Source organism: Chelonoidis abingdonii, chromosome 8, assembly GCF_003597395.2.
Source record: "Chelonoidis abingdonii isolate Lonesome George chromosome 8, CheloAbing_2.0, whole genome shotgun sequence".
NCBI classification, from domain to species: Eukaryota; Metazoa; Chordata; order Testudines; family Testudinidae; genus Chelonoidis; species Chelonoidis abingdonii.
In genome coordinates this window covers 63,692,015-63,707,376 of record NC_133776.1, presented here as the reverse complement: position 1 = coordinate 63,707,376, position 15,362 = coordinate 63,692,015, and the positions used below count along the sequence as shown (strand labels likewise).

General features: G+C 45.7%; 1 protein-coding gene across 1 annotated transcript; it reads left to right on the top strand.

The window, feature by feature from the left end:
* The first annotated feature begins 2,384 nt into the window (after positions 1 to 2,384).
* LOC116828214 (glutamine amidotransferase-like class 1 domain-containing protein 3, mitochondrial) lies at positions 2,385 to 15,245 on the top strand. The gene is made up of 4 exons (XM_032786274.2): positions 2,385 to 2,536; positions 6,693 to 6,864; positions 8,442 to 8,643; positions 14,264 to 15,245. Exons 1-4 carry the CDS (start codon positions 2,429 to 2,431, stop codon positions 14,454 to 14,456), a joined length of 675 nt encoding a protein of 224 aa, XP_032642165.1. The 5' UTR covers positions 2,385 to 2,428; the 3' UTR covers positions 14,457 to 15,245.
* Positions 15,246 to 15,362: the final 117 nt, after the last annotated feature.

The window sequence follows — 15,362 nt, the reverse complement described above, 5'->3', positions numbered from 1 at the left end:
AATCTATAAGAACCTGTATCAGGGAGATTGGAGAGAAACCTGGTTGCACATCTGGTCCCTCTGAGCCCCCAGAGTGAACAACAACCAAAAACTAACAGCACTCACAAAAACTTCCCTCCCTCAACATTTGAAAGTATCCTGTCCCCTGATTGGTTCTCCGGTCAGGTGACAGCCAGGCTTACTGAACTTGTTAACCCTTTACAGTCAAAAGAGATATAAAGTATTTCTGTTCTGTTAACTCCTACTATTTGTTTATGACAGTTGGTTTTCATTAAACGCCTGAGGCAATGATTACATTTAATTATACTCACCCCTCTTTGACAGCATAATGCCCTTTCAAGTCAGTGGGATACCTTTGGGCTTGTTTACACTTGAAAGTTAATTCAGATTAACAAAGAGTGTGAATTTAAAGTGCTATAGCTATTCCTGATAACTCCATGTGTAGACACTTTTATCCAAAGTGGATTCAGATAATCTGGAGAAAGGCACTCTTATTCCAGAATAAGATTGTTACAGAATGTCTTCTCTACTCCCCAGATTGGCAGGTAGCAATCAATCCATTGGGAATCAACTTATCCCGTCTAGTGTAGACGTGATAAATCGACCCCTGATCGCTCTCCTGTTGACTCCTGTATTCCAGCGCCGTTAACTTAGATCTAAGTTAACTTGTGTAACTTAGATCGATCCCCCACCCTCTCCCAGGCTAGACCAGGACCCACCAAGAATAGCTTTTCTGGAGTCACTCCATCTGTAGACAATTTTAGATTTTTAATTGACTTTAACAGCGGTTGGCTCAGGCCCTAATATATGATAAACAGGTGTGCAGTGGGGAAAGCACTATATAGCATGGGGCGGTATTGTAAAAAGGGAGACAGCTCGGCTAGTTTGTAACATACACAAATGGATTATGTTTGCAGTGTGCACTAGATTTGTTTGGATCTGCCACCTTTCCCATGCTATATGTATTCAGTAATATGACTCCATCTAACTGTCTGAAGGTGGAAGAACTAATAGTTTTTTCAACTACAGCATGACTTGGCAGTTTTGTATCTAAATCAGGAAGGAGTGAATTTGCACACTATTTGCATCCATAGATACCAGTTGGGTTTTTCACACCCATCATGCAGGTCACCTGCGTTGGGACTAGTAAAAGCACTGTAGGGACCAAATGTGCATTGGGATTAAATGGACCTTAATTGGACTTTTCTCCCTCTCTAATATTTGCGCTACTTATTCTGGTTTATACATGGAATAGCCGTGTACACGTCATTGTTTTGTAAAGTATGCTAGTAAAAACTGCAGACACAGATGCTGTGGTGATGGGCACGCTATACATACTTGTAATAAATAATTAGCACCCCAAACTGTATTTTTGCTAAAGAAAGCCTATATCTCAATAGAGACCCAAACAAGAGGTATTTCATAAATAATCTCAGGAGACTATCTAACCTTATTTAGGGCTGCTGCATGAGACTTTCAAGAATGGAAATGTAGGCACCTCTGCATGCTGAGATCATCCCTATAAACTGAAAGAATGGTGGGTGTATCAAAATGATGATTGCTCACCTTGACAGGGGGGAAGAGACAGCTCAGTTGTTTGAGCATTGGCTTGCTAAACCCAGGGTTGTGAGCTCAATCCTTGAGGGGGCCATTTAGGGAACTGGGGTAAAAATCTGTCTGAGGATTGGTCCTGCTTTGAGCAGGGGGTTGGACTAGATGACCTCCTTAGGTCCCTTCCAACCCTGATAGTCTATGATTTCATGGATTTTCCCAAGTCCTTGCCTCTGTAACACCACTTTTGCTGCAGTCAATGGAGTTAAATTATTTAAAGCTAGTGTGAAGGTGCAGAGAACCAAGCCCCTTGTTTCTAAATTCATGGCTCAAAGTCCAGAGAATTAAAGTGTCTGTAGAAAGCCTACTGTTTGGAGACCAAGCTTAGAGATGGAGCACATTTAACAATGGAAAGGGAACACTGCCTGTGCAGCAAAAAATTTTAAAAAGTACATCCCTGGTGTAACTGCACTGACTGGAATGGATTTAAACTAGGGGTTTAGCCCAATGCATGGCTCTGTTACGTGCCATTATACATATAAAAGTCCCTGTGCATTAGTCTACTACACAATTTAAAATTGACTGAGAAAGGAAAGATGAGCACAGGTAGCCAACAAACAGCTCCAGCTAGCTGGGAATTCCCCCTGTGGCAATGCACAAGGAGAGCTAACAGGGAGCTGCCAATTGCACAACATTTATGTACACATCAAAGCCTGCTTTGGAGAAATAGAGAACTTCTTACCAGTAAAAGGCTCTGTCCAGCCCATACAGCCCCACCTTGTCCTGGGGCGGGGTCTCCTGCTATAAAAAGCTCAGGGCTGTGAACAGACACAGCAACTCCAGCCTCCAAGAGAATCCACCTACTTTGAGTCTGAACATGGGCAAGAAGGTAGCCATTGTCCTGTCTGGCTGCGGGGTGTATGATGGCAGTGAAATCCATGAGTCTTCTGCCGTGCTGGTGCATCTCAGCAGAGAGGGGGCACAGGTAAGAAGCACCCTGGCTCTGGAGCCAAGGTCTATCTTGGCTATATATCCTTTTGCCCTGGGCTGCTCTTTACCATTTCCTCCACTGCAGGAATCATTTTGAGGCTCATTGGAGCAGTAAGTCATAGTTTCCTTTGGTGTTAGTTCCTGTTGCTGCTGAGATAATCAAATTGCCCTAGTGATCAGGTGGTGGGTACAGTACAAAAATCTAGATAAGATACTATCTATCTATCTATCTATCTAAAATCGTGCACTGCACCCAGCACCAGCGAACTTGATCACTAGGGGAATGTGATTAAAAAAACCTAGGTAGTCTCTTATTTCTGTATCTTTCTTCTTCTATCCAGAGCTCACCACTTTCGCACCCAGAAATCTTGCAGTATACATGAAAATCTAAATCTCCTTAAGCAATTTCCCTAATATGTCCCTCCTCTGCTACGCTGCAGTTCTAGTGTTCTTTTTGACCTAGACATTTGCTCATTTCTGCAGTTCTCTCTCTGTTTCTTTTAAGTGGCCAGTTGCCACACCTGCTTTTTAAATTTCTGTTTGAGGCAGAAAATAAAAACAGAAGCTACTGAAAGGGCTCTTGCCAGTTAATCTGAAACAGAAAATCATAGCAGCCAGCAAAAAGCTGATAATACAGAATTAGTAACTGTAGCCAAATTGTCTGAGTGCAAGAACACTGCATGAGATCACCCTCTGCTCCCAGCAGAGGACAAATCTGGGCCCAATCCTCAGCTTCTATAAATGATTGATTCTCCTTTGAAGTCAATAGAACAGGGGTCGGCAACCTTTCAGAAGTGGTGTGCCGAGTCTTCATTTATTCACTCTAATTTAAGGTTTCGCGTGCCAGTAATGCATTTTAATGTTTTTAGAAGATCTCTTTCTGTAAATCTATAATATATAACTAAACTATTGTTGTATGTAAAGTAAGTAAGGTTTTTAAAATGTTTAAGAAGCTTCACTTAAAATTAAATTAAAATGCAGAGCCCCCCGGACCTGTGGCCAGGACCTGGGCAGTGAGAGTGCCACTGAAAATCAGCTTGCGTGCTGCCTTTGGCACACGTGCCATAGCTTGCCTACCCCTGCAATAGAACAATGCTGTTTTATATCAGCTAAGGATCTAATAAAGGTTTCAAGGTTCACATTCTCAGTTCCTGATTATAAAAATAAGGCATCTGTCTCCCTCTTTCTGAAACTGTATTTTCTCCTCTTGTTCTTTTCTTCCTGTATTTTTCACTTTCCCTCTTTCACAAAACTGAAAGACTATTCAGAGTGATGCAGGTCCCTTCTTCATCCCTTAGCCTAAGGAGCCCTCTGATGGAGGAAACTGATATAACTTTTCCTCCATAAAGTTTAGGGCTACAGTAACTTCTCACTTAATGTTGTAGTTATGTTCCTGAAAAGTGCAATTTTAAGTGAAACGATGTTGAATCCAATTTTCCAATAAGATTTAATGTAAATGTGGGGGGTAGGTTCCAAGGAAATTTGAGGGGGGGGAGGCAGACAAAAGGCATTATATACTGCATAGTACTGTACTGTACTGTGGTGGGGAGGTGCCCCTGGCTTACCCCTACGGCTCAGGGCTGGGGGTGCAGGGTCTGGGAGGGAGTTAGGGTGTGGGAGGGCACTCAGGGTGGGAGTGTGGGAGGAGGATCAAGGCTGGGACAGGCAGGAGGTGCAGAGCACTTACCTGGGGCAGCTCCTGTTTGGTGCAGGGGGTGTGCAGGTGGCTCTGCGTAGCACAGCACTGCCCCCATGGCCACGATTCTGGGAGCCTCAATTCTGGGAGCTTCTCTCCCTCCCCCAGAAGGATGGAACTTTAGAGGTTGAAGGGCCCTGGGCTAACGGGACCCCGAGGCCCTGGCCTGCATTACTAAAGCCCCTTTCAAAACGCAGCCCTGCAAGCATGGGCCGGAGGACTCAGGAGGAGCAGGGGCAGCCATGCAGCCAGTGGCTGGAGAGAAGCGGTGCTTTCCCCTTCAAAATGCTGCTTCTCTCCAGCCAGCTTTGAAGGGGAAAGTGCCACTTCTTTCTGGCTGCTGGTTGCATGGTTGCCCCTGCTCCTCCTGAGTCCTCCGGCCTGTGCTCGCAGGGCAACATTCCAAAAGGGGCTTTAGATGCAGGCTCTGGATGTTCCAGGTGGCCCTGCCCCCCCAAAATATTATTTTGGGTAAGAACAAGAAATATTTTTTTAGGGCTGTCAAGTGATAAAAAAATTAATCACGATTAATTGTGTGATTAAAAATATTGCAATTAATCATGCGATTAATCATGCTGTTAATAATAGAATACCATTTATTTAAATATTTTTGGATGTTTTCTACATTTTCAAATATGTTGATTTTGATTACAATACAGAATACAAAGTGTACCGTGCTCACTGTATATTTATTTTTATTACAAATATTTGCACTGTAAAAAAACAAAAGAAACAGTATTTTTCAATTCACCTCATACAAGTACTGTAGTACAATCTCTTTATCATGAAAGTTGAACTTACAAATTTAGATTTATGTACAAAAAATAACTGCATTCAAAAACAAAACAATGTAAACTTTAGAGCCTACAAGTCCACTCAGTCCTACTTCAGCCAATCACTCAGACAAACAAGCATGGTTACAATTTGCAGGAGATAATGCTGCCTGCTTCTTGTTCACAATGTCACCTGAAAGTGAGAACAGGTGTTCTCATGGCATTATTGTCGCCAGCATCGCAAGGTATTTACGTGCCAGATGTGCTAGATTCATATGTCCATATGCGTCCATGCTGATGATGGGTTCTGCTCAATAACAGTCCAAAGCAGAAAGGACCAACACATGTTCTTTTTTATCATGAGTCAGATGTCACCAGCAGAAGGTTGATTTTTTTTTTTGGTGGTTTGGGTTCTGTAGTGTCTGCATCTGAGTGTTGCTCTTCTAAGACTTCTGAAAGCATGCTCCATACCTCGTCCCTCTCAGATTTTGGAAGGCACTTCAGATTCTTAAACCTTGGGTTGAGTGTTGTAGCTAGTTTTAGAAATATCACATTGGTACCTTCTTTGCCTTTTGTCAAATCTGCTGTGAAAATGTTCTTAAAACTAACATGTGCTGGGTCATCATCTGAGACTGCTATACCATGAAATATATGGCAGAATGCAGGTAAAACAGAACAAGAGACATACAATTCTCCCCCAAGGAGTTCAGTCACAAATTTAATTAATGCATTGTTGTTTTTTTTAATAAGCATCATCAGCATGGAAGCGTGTCCTCTGGAATGGTGGCCGAAGCATGAAGGAACATATGAATCTTTAGCATATCTGGCATGTATATACCTTGCAATGCCGGCTACAAAAGGGCCATGCCAATGCCTGTTCTCAATTTCAGATGACATTGTAAATAAGCAGGCAAAACTTGTTTGTCTTAGCAACTGGCTGAACAAGAAGTAGGACTGAGTGGACTTGTAGGCTCTAAAGTTTTACATTGTTTTGTTTTTTGAGTGCAGCTATGTAACAAACAAAAATCTACATTTGTAAGTTACCTTTTCTGGATAAAGAGATTGCACTACAGTACTTGTATGAGGTGAATAGAAAAAGACTATTTCTTTTGTTTATCATTTTTACAGGGCAAATATTTGTAATAAAAAATAGTAATATAAAGTGAGCACTGAACACTTTGTATTCTGTGTTGCAATATAAATCAATATATTTTAAAATGTAGAAAACCATTCAAAAATATTTAATAAATTTCAATTGGTATTCTATTGTTTAGCAGTGTGATTAATTTTTTTTAATTTTTTTGAGTTAATCGCATGAGTTAACTGTGATTAATTGACAGCCCTAATTTTTTTTAATTGTTGACAAATCAAAAAGTTGAAATTTTCATTTCAGGTCAAACGAGATGATTTATTTTGACAAAACTGAAATGTTTTGTTTCAGCTTCAAATATTTTAAAGCATTTTTAATTATTTAAAAAATAAAATTGGAGGAAATTTTTAAATTAAAAGTAATTTCATAGCAGAAACTTGAAATGTTATATTTTGAAAACACTGTAACAATTTGACAGTCAACATGAATTCACACAATGTTTCAAGGTCACCAAATCTGGATTATCACTTAAAATTTTTTTCCACCCAATGCCCAAGTTAAAAAAAAAAATCTCTCTCTTCTTCTGTCCCAGGGGGAGTTCTATGCTCCAGATGTAGAACAGATGCATGTGGTGGACCATGTGAAAGGGCAGCCAACTCAGGAGAAACGCAACGTGCTGGTCGAGAGTGCCAGAATTGCCAGAGGCAACATCAAGGACCTAGCCACGCTTAATGTCAAGGAACTGGATGCCCTGATCATACCAGGTAGGGCTGATTGTGGACTCCCAGCATGGGTAGGCAGACAAGCACTAACTCTGCCCATGCTAGCAGATTAAAAATAGCAGTGTAGCCATGGCAGCACAGGCTAGCTGCCTGGATCTGGGCAGAATTGTACTCAAGTGGCTAGCGTGAGCTGCCGAGACCACACCCCTATTTTTAGCATGCTAGCTCAAGCCGAGCTAGAGTGCGTCTACCTACCTGTGCTGAGAAACACCCTCTCAGCTGATGCGTAGACATCCCCTTAGTGATCCCATGGAAGGGAGCAGCTCTCCATTGGCATGATCTGGAGAGGCCCCACTATGAGTCACGAGGAAGAGGAGTTTTTTTGTTGGTGGTGGTTTTTGGAGGTTGGGAGAGAAAGGATCTGTTGCCCTAAAGAAAAGCTGCAGCACACTAGGAGAGCTGCACTAACAGACTGCTTGGTATAAATGTGATTTGATGTGACTTCTATTTTAAGTGGCTGTACAAGTGAAGGTGCTTATTTGGGAGAAGAGGAGGAAATAATTATACCCAGCTCTCATCTACAGCTTTTCACTGGTAGATCTCAAGCACTTCACAGAGAGCATCAGTATCATTATCCCCATCTTACGGAAAGGAAACTGAGGCACAGATAGGTGAAGGGACTCACTCTAAGTCACCCAACAGACCAATGGCAGAGCCAGAACTACAGCCCAGCCCTCCTGAGTGCTCTAGTCAGTGGGCCACACTACTTCTGGTCCACCATGGTACCGGCCATGCTTCTCTTTCCTTGACTTTAGTAGACAACATCAAGATGTACCTGGTACAGCCATTAGCACAGACAGGAGAATCACGGAGGGGTAGTGGAAGAGCAAATGATGAAAAGTTCAATCACTGTTGCACCTGTTGTATCTAATGGAAGTGTGGCTGTTGACTTCAATGAGCACAGGCTCAGACCCTAGGGATTTAATTAGGAACTATTTTGGCAACATGTTCCACCATAACTTTAGAAAAATAAGAGAATGGAAGAGGAGTGAGTTTGTGAATAAAGCACTAATACATCTCCAGATGTTTAGAGACCACCAAGATTTTTTGCAGTTTCTATTGGATGGTAATTGGCAGCCTTGTTTGTACTACAAAGGGTTTGCCAGTATAACTACACCAGTGGAGCTATACCAGCAAACCCATTTAGCAGAAATGCAGTTTATGCTGCCAAACAAATTCTAGTGCCAGTACAGCTTATACTAGTTGCCTGAATTAAATAAGCGATACTGAATAAGGTACTCATCGGCTGGTATAACTGTCTCTACCTTTTTTTTTTTTTTTGCTGGCATTGTTATATCTGTCAGGAGTGTGATTTTTTTCCCCAATACTCCTAACTGATTTAGCTATGCCAGCAAAACTATGCCAGGCCTAAGAGGGAGCTGCAGGTATTCAGTGGATGTGGTGGTGTGCTGAGGTTTTATTGAAATATATTTGGACCATGGATAAACGCCACACTGCACCAAATTCAGTTAAGCATTTTAGTGAAATAGCTGAGTTGGCAAAATAATAATCCTACATTCAAACAATCACCTATTTTTAATCTCTTTCCCTATTCTGAGGTGGTTTTGGAGTGGCTAAGAACCTCAGTACTTGGGCAACACAGGGGAAGAACTGCACAATCTCTAAAGTTGTGGAGGAAACTTTGAAGGCATTTCATGCTGCCAAGAAACCCATTGGCATGTGCTGCATCTCCCCAGTCCTGGCAGCCAAAATCTTCCCAGGATGCGAGCTGACGGTTGGACAGGACAAAGAATGTGAGAAGTAAGTGTCACAGAGTCCTAGTGCAAAATCTGACTCTGAAGGATCGACGCAGCACACCAGTCCACCTCTCTCAACCCAAGGGTAGGAAAGACACCAGGGTAGTGATTCACAATGCTCATTACATCATTTATGGTACATACTGACACAATACCTCTTCTCCTCCACTAATCAGGCTGAGACCATTGTAGTAAAGGGCCTCAACGCTGGGGCTGAATTATCCCAGTGGCAGGAAATGTATTGTGCTGACATCTGCTGTTTGAGGGAGAGTTAACTTGTTTGAGTAGGGTTAGTCAATAACCCAATACAGGTACCTGGGGGAGGAGGGTTACTTGTAGCTTTACTGAGGGATGCTAGAGTCTTAGCCCTGTGTGGTGGGGCAGCTGCCCTACCCCTATGAGAGATTGGGCTAAGACAAGCCAGAGAGGCTGTGCACAGAGGCAGCCAATCAGGGAGGGCCTGATAGAGAGCCAGTCAGGGCTGGGCAAATGGTGGCCAATCAGGGCTGGTCTCAGCCCTATATAAAGGCTGTCCATGAGAAGAGCAGGCAGTCTCTCCCAGACCTCCAACAGGGAAGGTCTGTCTCCTGAGCTAGGAGACCAGCATCTGGGACAGCGCAGTGCTGGGCAGGCTAAGCGGAGCTGAAGGGAACTCCAACCCACTACCTGCCACATTATAGGCCCTGAGGGAAGGGCCAAAAGGGTGCAAAGGGTCAGAGGGGAAATGACCCAGGGAGAGCAGACAGCAAGCGAGCGAAGAGAAGGAGGGCAGAGGGAGGCTGCCGCTAGAGGGTCCTTCGGTCAGGACTCAGAGTAGCGGGTGGGTCTGAATCACCCCCTTCTCTCTTATATTGCAACTAGCCATGGGAAGTGGCCATACTGGACTGCACCATACCCTTGAAGGAAGGGGTTAGACTTTGGGAGCGGCTGGCCACTGCAGCAGGTAAAAGACTGCTGTTAGTCCCCCCTCCCCCTGGAAGGGAGGTGAGAACAGACTAGGGGGCACTGCGAGAGGGCAGTGTCCTGAAGGGGACGCTGCAAGCAGAAGGGAGCAACATGAGTCCAGGCGCCAATGGAGGGCGAAAGACGGACGGGACACCACCAGCAGAGAGCGCTCCCCATGGACTGGACTAATTCCCGGAGTCACCAGTGGGAGGCGCCAGCAGTGGTGAGTCCCAACACCATCACACCCTGGTCTGCACTATGAGTTTAGGTCGAATTTAGTAGCGTTAGATCGATTTAACCCTGGACCCGTCCACACAACAAAGCCATTTTTGTTCACTTAAAAGGCTCTTAAAATCCATTTCTGTACTCCTCTTCAATGAGGGGATTAGCACTTAAAAAGACGTTGCAGGGTCGAATTTGGGGTAGTGTGGACACAATTCGATGGTATTGGCCTCCAGGAGCTATCCCAGAGTGCTCCATTGTGACCACTCTGGACAGCACTCTCAACTCAGATGCACTGGCCAGGCAGACAGGAAAAAGCCCCGGGAACTTTTGCATTTCATTTCCTGTTTGGCCAGCATGGCAAGGTGATTAGCACGGGTGACCATGCAGAGCTCATCAGCACAGGTGACCATGCAGTCCCAGAATCGCAAAGAGCTCCAGCATGGACCGAATGCGAGGTACTGGATCTGATCGCTGTTTGGGGAGATGAATCCGTGCTATCAGAACTCCATTCCAAAAGACAAAATGCCAAAACATTTGAAAAAATCTACAAGGGCATGATGGACAGAGACTACAACAGGGACCCACAGCAGTGCCACGTGAAAATTAAGGAGCTCAGGCAAGCCTACCAAAGAGGCAAACGGCTGCTCTGGGTCAGAGCCACAGACATGCCGCTTCTATGATGAGATGCATGCAATTCTAGGGGGGGGGCTACCCCTGTCCATGGACACCTGCAAGGGGGGAGTCTCACACAACAGAGATGAGGATTTGGGGGATGAGGAAGATGAGGAGATGGAGGAGGATGAGGGTAGTGCACAGCATGCAAGCAGAGAAACCATTCTCCCCAACAGCCAGGAACTGTTTATCACCCTGGAGACAATACCCTCCCAATCCAGGCTCACGGACTATGAAGCTGGAGAAGGCATCTCTGGTGAGTGTATCTTTGTAAATATAATGCATGGTTTAAAAGCAAGCGTGTTTAATGATTAATTTGCCCTGAAGACTTGGGATGGATTCACGGCTAGTACAGCCCCTCCTTTTAAATGGCCAACCCGATGGGTCCTTGGTATGGGAAAGGAGGCCACTGCTGTTTGAAAGCATTCCCACATGTTATGAAGGTTGAAGAAGCCAAAAGACTGTGACTTACCATGGCTGCCTGCAAGCCAAATTCTGTTGCCTGGCCCTGCATGTGTGATCTCTCACACCAAACTGGCAGGCCCTCAATATAAGAGGCAAAATGCGACCTTGTACCCAAAGCACATGTGCTATGTAATGTTAACAGCTTGGTTCATCATGAAAGAGTCTACCCATTTTTCTCTAAAATGTACCTTTTTAAATACTACTCCCTTTTTTTCCTCACGCAGCTGCAAATGTTTCAATGCTGCCCCTATCATCTCCGTCCCAGAGGCTAGCGCAGATAAGAAGGCCAAAAAAAAGCACTCGCAATGAAATGTTCTCCGAGTTCATGCAGTTCTCCCACACTGAAAGAGCTCAGCAGAATGTGTGGAGGCAAACAATGTCAGAGTCCAGAAAAGCAGAAAATGAACATGAGGACAGGAGGGACGAGCGAGATGAGAGCTGGCAGGAGCAAGAGGAGAGGTGGAAGCAGTGCAATGAGAGGAGACAGGATGCAATGCTGAGGCTACTGGGGGATCAAACCAATATGCTCTGGCATCTGGTGGAGCTGCAGGAAATGCAGCAGGAACACAGACTGCTGTTGCAGCCCCTGTGTAACCACCTGCCATCCTCCCCAAGTTCCATAGCCTCCTCACCCAGATGCCCAAGAACGCAGGCGGGGGGGCTCTGGCCACCCAACCACTCCACCCCAGGCACGGGTTTTCATCAAGGTGAAACAAACAGAACTGTCACACCGTAGCCTGTCCAGTTGTGAAACTGGTTTTCAAAGCTTCCTTTATGCACAGCATGCCCTGCTGTGCTCTTCTAATCGCCCTGGTGTCTGGCTGCGCGTAACCTCCCATCCCACCATAAACATCTCCCCGTTACTCTCACAGATATTGTGGAGCACACAGCAAGCAGCAATAACAATTGGAATATTGGTTTTGCTGAGGTCTAACCAAGTCAGTAAACTGCACCAGCGCACTTTAAACTTCCACATTCTACCACCATTCTGCACTTGCTCAGCCTATAGTTGAACTGCTCCTTACTACTGTCCATGGTGCCTGTGTATGGCTTCATAAGCCAGGGTATTAAGGGGTAGGTGGAGTCCCCAAGGATAACAATAAGCATTTCAACATCCCCAACAATTATGATCTGGTCTGGGAAGTAAGTCCCTTCCTGCAGCTGTTCAAACAGATCAGAGATCCTGAAGATGCGAGCATCATGTACCTTTCCCGGCCATCCCACGTTGATGTAGGTGAAATGTCCCTTGTGATCCACCAGTGCTTGCAGCACCATTGAAAAGTACCCCTTGCCATTTATGTACTTGCTGCCAAGGTGGTCCGGTCCCAAGATAGGGATATGCGTTCTGTCTATCACCCCACCACAGTTAGGGAATCCTATTGCAGCAAAGCCATCCACTATGAGCTGCACATTTCCCAGAGTCACCACCTTTGGTAGCAGCAGCTCAGTGATTGCTTTGGCTACTTGCATCACAGCAGCCCCCACAGTAGATTTGTCCACTCCAAATTGATTCCCGACTGACCAGTAGCTGTCTGGCATTGCAAGCTTCCAGAGGGCTATCGCCACTCGCTTGTGAACTGTGAGGGTTGCTCTCATCTTGGTATTCTTGCACTTCAGGGAGGGCAGGGGAAAGCAAGTCACAAAGTTCCATGAAAGTGCCCTTACACATGCCAAAGTTTTGCAGGCACTGGGAATCATCCCATACCTGCAACACTATGCGGTCCCACCAGTCTGTGCTTGTTTCCCGGGCCCAGAATCAGCATGCCATGGCATGAACCTGCCCCATTACCATCATGATGTCCAAATTGCCAGGGCCAGTGCTTTGAGAGAAGTCTGTGTCCATGTCCTCATCACTATCATCACTATAATACTCACAACGGCAGCAGTGAGCTGAGCAGGCTCCATGCTTGCCATGGTATGGCATCTGAAGGTGAGCAGGAAAGCAGAGTTGCAGTGTAATCGGTGGATGATGATGGATGCCACAAGAATAGATATTTATACCAAATGACCAGAGGACCTGAGAGATGGATTCATGGCACCAGGAGAGCAGAGTTACAGTGGAAGCGGTGGCAGACGATGGTTAGCATCGCACACATTTTCTGAGGACCTGGGAGCCCATGACAGACAACATGGAGAAATTCGCTGTCAAGGCAATATCAGCAGAGCACAGTTACAGCGGAATTCGTGGATGATGATGGATGCTACGAGAATAGATATTTATACTGAACGATGAGAAGACCTGCGAGGTGAATTCATGGCACCAGGAGAGCAGAGTTGCAGTGGAAGTGGTGGATGACTGAGCTCATTTATTCTATTGTGGTCAGTCATCATTTACTCATTTGAGACTGAGCTTGTTTACAACAGCAGAAGAGTAGAGTTACAGCAGAAGCAGTGTATGATGATGACGATGATTTGCAGACCTACTGCACCATCTGCTGCGAGCAGCACCCAGGACACAACAGCGGTGGTGTTGGTGAGCTGAGCGGGCTACACACTTGCTGTGGTATGGTGTCTGAAGGAGAGCAGGAAAACAGAGTTGCTGCAGAAGCAGTGTATGATGATGACAATGGTTTGTAGTCCTATTGCACCGTCTGCTGCCAGCAGCACCCAGGAAGCACCCAGAACACAACACCGGTGGTGTCCGTGGGCCGAGCTGAGCTGAGCAGGCTGCATGCTTGCCGTGGTATGGCTTCTGCAGAGGAAAAAGGCGCAAAACGATTGTCTGCTTTGCTTTCAAAGAGGGAGGGGAAACTGACGACATGTACCCAAAATGACCCGCAACAATGTTTTTGCCCCATCAGGCACTGGGAGCTTAACCCAGAATTCCAATGGGCAGCAGAGACTGAGGGAACTGTGGGATAGCTATCTACAGTGCAACGCTCCGTAAGTGGATGCTAGCCACGGTAGTGAGGACACACTCCACCGACTTAATGCGCTTGGTATGGACATACGCAGTCGACTGTATAAAATTGATTTCTAAAAATCAACTTCTATAAAATAGACCTAATTTCGTAGTGTAGACATACCCTTAATGTTTAAATTTATTGATTTTTTTTTTATTATTTTAGTGAAGGAGAGGGAGTAGTATAGAGTTTGCTTAATTCCTTGACTTCTGAGGAATTCCTCTGCCACAGTATACACCGTCTTCCACAGAGTGGTCTCTTACCTGAGGGGTATTCATTTAGCGATGGCAGACTCCTAGCTACTGCTTTGGGACACCTAATGAGAAAGGATCCTTTCCAGTGAAGCCCTTGGCAGAGTCTCTCTGTGTCAGGATCACCTACACACACCTGATTTATTCTCACTTCTTCCTTTAGGTGGCCCTATGCAAAGACTGCAGAAGCCATGAAGGAACTTGGCTGCAAACATGTGAACAAGCATGTAGATGAGATTCATGTGGATGTGAAGAACAAGCTGGTGACGACCAGTGCCTTCATGTGCAATGCCTCAGTCCATGAGGTCTATGATGGTATTGGAAAGATGATCAAAGAAGTGCTGAAACTTGCCTGAATGGTTGACTACAGAACATGCTGGAAAATGATGGGAATCCAAGTCTTCTGAAATAAATTTTGGATACACAGTAATGGAGAGCAGTCACTGAGAGTGGGCCACTGCTCTCCTTCTCCCTGCACCCTTGTGCCACAAAGCATATTTCTAATTACACTGGGCCCTTTCCCACTGGACTGCTGCTAGCTACCAAGGAGGGAGAAGTCTAGACTAGGGGTTCTCGCAACAAAATTTTTGGTGGCCTCAGAATGCAGCCACCAACTCTCACTGGTGGCCACACTGACACTTTTTTCCTAAAATACTTAATTATCTTTAGGAAAAACAATTAAATATGCACAGATACACATCCAAATCACTGTAATGTATATTTGTACGTTTTTTTGGCAGACTCAATAACAAAAATAATGCTGTCTCCCCCCTTTAAGTCCCCCTTCCCCCCATCCAAGGCTTAGTGCAGGGGTGGGCAAACTACAGCCTGCAGGACTGTCCTGCCCAGCCCCCGAGCTCCTGGCCCAGGAGGCTAGCCCCCGGCCTTTCCCCTGCTGTTCCTCCTCCTCTGCAGCCCAAGCTCGCCCCGCCGCTGGCACAACGCTCTGTGTGGTGGGGCTGTGAGCTCCTGGGGCAGCACAGCTGCAGAGCCTGGCCTGACCCAGTGCTCTGAGCTGCATAGTGGTGGTGGCAATGTGGCTTGGCTCCAGCCGGGTGGTGCGGCTGTAGCGCCGCCAGCCACTGGTGCTTCAGGCAGTGGAATAAGGGGAAGGAAGCAGGGGGTGTTGGATAGAGGCCACGGGAGTTTGGGGTGGTGGTCAGAGGGTGGGGGTGTGGGTAGGGGGTGGGGCAGTTAGGGCAAAAAACAGGGGATTGAATGGGGGCAGGAGTCCCAGGAGGAAGTCAGAGGCAGGGGTTCCA